Raw genomic sequence first — 6,055 nt, forward strand, 5'->3', positions numbered from 1 at the left:
TAGTTACTCTTAGGTTCCAAATAAACGAGCCCCCCCGCTTGTTAATTTTTCGAAAATTTTCCAACCCCCCCGGACCTTATTAGGACCCCCCCCCCCGTTTATTAATCTCTAAGAATATTTTCAGCTGTCAAAGAGAAGGACCCTTATTTTGCTCTAAATAGCCTGATTTTAGGACATTTTTACCTTATTTTTGGGTTTCAGAAGTACAATTTCCAACCCCCCGGCAATTAGGCCCCCCCCCCCCCGTTTATTAAAATCTAGAAAATTTTCCAACCTCCCCCCCCCCCCGTTTATTTGGAACCTAAGAGTAATCTGGTGAGAGTAAATATATGTCCATAAATTAATTTCAAATTATTTTTTCAAACCTTGTAAACTCATATGAATGTATTGTATATAGAAATATAAACTGAAAACCCAAATGGTCATTAAGTATTAGTGTAAAAGTCAAAAAGAAATTAACCAAAATTAAAGTACAAACTATTTACACATTTATGTCCTAATAAGAATCTGTATATTACGCATGTACGATACAAAGTCCTTGATATTAATAAGTAAGTGACCCAAATGTACTTTTTCCATAACTATCTACCTACTATCTACCTTCTTTTATTTGCTGAGCATCAAGCAGAGAGGCATCAAGTACCATTTTGAGAATCTTTGGTATGACCCGGCTGGGGTTGAACGCACAACCTTGCGAACCGTAGCCTGATGCTCTACCACTGCACTACTATTGCTATTGATATTGGTACTTTGGGAAAGAGAAGCGAAAAAGGGTTGCGATTTCAAGCTAATTTCAAATAAGGCTGACATTCTGCAAATAATGAGAAGAGGTTTCTAGTATGGGTTTTCATGCAAAAGTTGAACTTCGTCAGCTGATTTTTTAAACTGTTCAGGCAGGCTACAAAAAAAACTTACAAAATATGGATTGAAAAACTGCTAAAAATCAAATTACTGTTAAAAATCTTAAACAAAATTATAATCTTCAAACATGTGTTCGCAAATGTCTCTGTAAATTACTACTGCTATTAAACGCTTTCCTGCAAATCATACATTTATATGGTTTTTCACCCGTGTGCGTTCGAAAATGTTTCTGCAAATCACTCGATTGATTAAAACCTCGATTGCAAAGTCGACATTTGAAGGGTTTTTCCCCTGTATGAGTTCGAACGTGATGTTGACGATTACCAACTTGGGAAAACCCTTTTCCACAATATTTACATTTGTAGGGTTTTTCCCCTGTATGAACACGACGGTGATTACGTAGATTTCCAGACTGGTTAAAACCTTTACCGCAAATATCACATTTGTAGGGTTTTGAACCAGTGTGTAGACGCATGTGTGTTTTCACTGAACTAGCCTGGTGGAAGCCTTTACCACATATTCCACAAGCGAATCTCTTTGTTGGGTCAAATTCAAACATTCGGTTAGGTGTTGAAATATTCTGTTGCATTTGTTGGTATAAAGGGACGAATCCGGAACCACTATTACTATAAATCATACCACTAAACGGAACATCATTATGATCCATACGGGTGACAATAGGGGCGTCGTAAGGGGCGGTTTCTATTTTAGATGGCGTACCAGTTGGTGCTGAAGAAGAGTTGGTAAATGTTTCCGAAATCATATTTTGGTTGGCGTTGGGTGAAATAGCGGCGCTTTCAGATGTGCTGCTACTACTCGGGCGAGGTAATATTTGGCGATACTGAACTGGTTGTGGTTGGGCATGTTCGATTTGAGTAGTGATTGGTGCCTGGTACTGGTGCAAAACTTGTTGGCCTATGAAATAAGTGAATATTTGTATCGATAGTCAAACTACGATAAGTCGATTAAAAGAAACTGAAAATTTTTCAAAATTAACGCCCATATCGAAAATAAAATATTTCATGACATGAAATTTATTTTCCTTGACCAAAAAAATATTTTTTTTAACATGTGGGCCTGAAACGCTGAAATAGCAAAAACAATTGGCATATTCAATTTGTAAAAGTTGGATGTGGAAATCACATAGGAATTTAAATGTCATGATAATAAAGAAAAATAATTAAATTTGAGTTCAAATCTGGGTCTCAAATAAAAATTCTATAAAAAGGGATCTCACCATTAGCAGCAACCATCATTGTATTTTGGAAGTGAAAATTAATCGGAGATTCCCCAGATCCACTTGGCCATGTTAGCGATTCCCCTAGCTTGTTTGACTTTAGTGTTGATGATGACTCCTTGACTTTGAGTGACCAAGTAGGAAATTCCTCAAATTTTTTCTTTTGTCTTTTCTTATGTTTCCCTTTGTTGTCTTTAGTGTCAATTGTTACATTTTGGTTTTGAGCGTTTCCAGGAACCACCACATCCTCGTAAAATTGAAGTTCAATAATAGTATCATCATCTATATTTTTAAGAATTTCTTGTAAAGATATTCCTTCTACAGGAGAATGTAGTAATTCTCGTTCAGCGGACAGTGATTGGATTGGAACTGAATTCGACATGTTTTTGTCGTCTTGATTATCATTGTTGTAGGAGGCTGATTCATTTAAAACATCGTCATCGCCATCAGGTTTACCAGCAACGTCGGTAAACCCATTTAAATTCTCTTTACTTTGACGTGTAGAGCTCGGCAAACTTTCAATTCTAACCATCTCCATTTGAGAAGTCTCCATGTCTGTGGAAAGGTTTTCATTTTCATTCATAACATACACACCACCAGCGTTTGTTAATATTCTCTCTTGATTATTCTTCATATCTTCTGACTCGGAGACGTCTGTGTTTTGCCCAAGAAATAAAATTTGGTCCATTCTTTTAGTGATATTTCCTTTATTATCTGATTCACAATCACTTTCACTATTTATTGGGAATAATGAATCTAACGTTTGCTTTTTTTGGTGGATATCTACTTTCTCTTCTTCAGCAGGGCTTGGAAACAAATCATCCAATGTTTTAGCAGTCTTTATGCTATCATCCTTTATTCGTTGAAAATTATAAGTGTTCGTTCGTCTTCCTTTAGGCAAGCTTGTTTCGTTGCCATTGGTTACGTTACTCGTTGTTGAGTCACTGGATATCATTACATTCGACGACATTGGAGAAGAATCTAAGTTCTCTTGGTGATCCTCCAGAATTATAATCATTTCATCATTATCACCATTGTTGTCATCAAATTCATTTTCGGCAACATCACCAGCTCCTTCAAACTCAGCATTTGCAGCTGGTGAATTTTCTTCAAACGCAGCATTTGCAGCTTGAGAATTTTCCTCAAGCGACATAGCATCCTTCATATCAATACACTGTGCTGGTAACACGAAACCATTCTTAGATAGCAGATTCTCCTTTGCTAATATCATTTTAGTATCATCATCAAGGATCTTTTCATCACTTGATTTACCAATAGTTCCAGTAAACTGCAAAAGTGATACTGTCTTTTTTACCGTCAACTCATTATCCTTAAGCGCTGGTGTTTCTTTCTCTGGCGTTTTCTGTTCCATGTCTTTCTCTTTATTTTCATCAACATAATCTCCCATACTATGGTTTCGTTCCAAATCCTCACTCATTTCTCCAGTATTTACATCAATGTCCATCATGAGTTAGTAATTAATAGGTTATTATTGAACTACAATACAAAAAATCGATAAATTGTAAATAAATACTTAAAATTTGCCGTGTCCCACCCTGACCTTAATTGACAATCAAGGTAGAAAGATATGATGTTTAGATAGATAGGGAAAAAAACTGAAGGAAAATTGTCGTTTAGCTAACAGAGTTTGGTCCTCTCAAAATAGGCTAAGGCTTGGCATTTGCTTCTGGCATAACCGAAAAAGAATGAGTTAGCAAAGAATCACTTTGGACCCGTTAATCATAAAAGGTTTTTTTCAATGCCAGTAGGGATAAGAGTCTGGGGTAGTTTTCCAATGTGGATGGGTTTCAGAGTACTTATGTACTGTTCTCAGCAGCGGAGACAATTTCTCCAGAGGGTAAAAAGGCCCTAAAGGGTATAAGGTAAGGGCCTCAAATGGGTTTTATGACAAGGGGGTTGTGTTTTTTTCAAGGATACATGAAAGTCAACGAATAACATTACTATCTTCATTAGGATGAAAGGGTTGTTCTGTTGAAAAGTAAAGTTACAAAAGTTTTGACCTTAGCTACACATTTTTTTAAAAGAACATCTAAAATTTTAAGTTTTTAAGCCTAAAAATGTTCTTAACATTTTCTTATTTTCAACATTTTTCAGCATTTTTGTCCATTTTACTAAAAAAATGAGTATTTTAGAGTACCCAAAGTCTTAAAATGTTCTTAACTTGCTCTTAACATTTTGGCCATCGTATGTTCTTATAGATAGTTTTTCCTTATAATAAAAAACATGTATTTGCCAGAAAATTGGACACAACAGCGAGTTTATGTATGTGTTTTTTTCTGCGACGGAGATGGTTGACTTCTAACTTTTCCAGATCCTGATCAACTAAGGACGACGTTACACAAGCACTTTTACCGTCCTCGATTTTGCGAGTCAAAACTGCGAGTTATTCCAAATCGCTTCAGTCACTCCGCGGTTTTCAAAAGAGCAAATACATAAACTCGCTAATTACTAATCACAGAATAAAAGTGGAGAGAGGCTCCCTAGGAATGAAAAGGACGAAAACCAAACTGGCACACAACGTTGTATGAACGTTCATCTAACGTTGTACGGAAGTCATGAATGTTAGAAATACGTTATAACGACGTTGGACACCAACTTCGTATCACAAAAGTCCACCAAGAAAATGCCAGCAAAAAAGATGCATCAAGAGCATTTTAAAAAACAGAGAGAGAAAGAGAGAAACGTCAAAGGGATGATGCTAAAAAAATTGATTCAAAAAATTTTTGTGTCATTATCTCAATGACAAAAGACTGGGAGAGAGAGCGAATTGCAAATGCAATGAAAAGCAATCAAAAAAGATTGACATACTAAAACAAGCTTCTTATACCAATCAAAGAAAAGGAATCTTTTGTTCAACGAGACATAATTAATGGAGTTGCTGGGTTATTTGTTGTTCTTTATATAAGAAATTTTATAAAAGACAATGAGGTTCAAAAATGCCAAAGATAAGAATAATGTAAGAACAATGCTGAGACTTTCTTGAAAGGCTGAACTTTAGACAAATAAAGGGTTAAATTAGTAAATTAGGGTATAAAGCGTTATAAAGCTATTAATTTAATACCAATTTTAGGCTCGATGTGTCTAGATTATAAGAACAACCGTTCCCTATCAATGTTCTTATAAAAAAGGGCAGCGTAGGAAAAAGATTGTAATGGAAGTAATTAAAAAGTTGACAGAAGGAGAGAGCAATGGAAAATGTAATAGAGTCATAAAAACAGATTTATGGACTTTTTTATAAGGATATTAGTAGGGGGGGGGGACCTTAGGACCCGTGACAAATTTTCTAGGACGCTAACCACACGAATTTCATTCGAAAGTTGAATGTATTTGAAGACATTTTCACGAGGGGGGTCCGCTGCTAAGGCCTGGCAAAACTTTTTATTGGCCAAAGAATGAGTGATATAAGAAATGTATGGGAAATATATGCCCATCATCCCCATACATAGGCCACATGGGAACGTCTTTGGACGATCTACAAAATACTTAACACCCTCGTGTCACAGACCCTATTGAGAAAACGTTAGGAAAATCAGCTATGTGAAAAATACCCTAGAATACCATCTCTTTCTCATTGAAATAGAATAAATAATTTAAAACATTTTCTTCCAGACACTTCTTAGAGCTGTTTTTACAACGTCTGAATTTTGAAAGAAACTTTACCCTCATACCCTCCCCTTGAACGAAAGGGTTCCAAGGCACTCAGATTTGGAGTGCCACGTGTCTTTGAGAATGTTCATTACAGTTGACTCTCTCTAATTCGATATTCAAGTGACCAAGAATTTTTTTCGAATTAGAGAAAGATTCGGATTATAGAGAGTAATTTATACCACTACCCAGCTGATGGAATCAATATTTTAAGTTCGATTAATAGAGATTCGAATTTAAGAGACTTGGCTGGTATTGAATTTGGGTCACTAAAAGTTAGCTTTCCAGTGA

General features: G+C 35.9%; 1 protein-coding gene across 1 annotated transcript; it reads right to left on the reverse strand.

Annotated features, from left to right (window-relative positions):
- Positions 1 to 302: 302 nt before the first annotated feature.
- LOC136802377 (uncharacterized) lies at positions 303 to 3,604 on the reverse strand. Its single transcript, XM_067059107.1, has 2 exons — positions 2,099 to 3,604; positions 303 to 1,776 (listed from the first exon to the last, which is right to left on the reverse strand). The coding sequence occupies exons 1-2, from the start codon at positions 3,564 to 3,566 to the stop codon at positions 983 to 985; spliced, it is 2,262 nt and encodes a 753-aa protein (XP_066915208.1). The 5' UTR covers positions 3,567 to 3,604; the 3' UTR covers positions 303 to 982.
- Positions 3,605 to 6,055: the final 2,451 nt, after the last annotated feature.

The sequence above is a fragment of the Clytia hemisphaerica genome, unplaced genomic scaffold, assembly GCF_902728285.1.
Source record: "Clytia hemisphaerica strain Z4C2 unplaced genomic scaffold, Clytia hemisphaerica genome assembly, whole genome shotgun sequence".
Classification (NCBI taxonomy): domain Eukaryota; kingdom Metazoa; phylum Cnidaria; class Hydrozoa; order Leptothecata; family Clytiidae; genus Clytia; species Clytia hemisphaerica.

What these genes read in the sequence shown, in the direction of transcription:
- LOC136802377 (XM_067059107.1), bottom strand. Translation starts at nt 3,566, where the DNA reads ATGATGGACATTGATGTAAATACTGGAGAAATGAGTGAGGATTTGGAA. An exon ending in AATGATGGTTGCTGCTAATG is followed by an intron (nt 1,777 to 2,098) that starts GTGAGATCCCTT and finishes CTTATTTCATAG; the next exon opens with GCCAACAAGTTTTGCACCAG.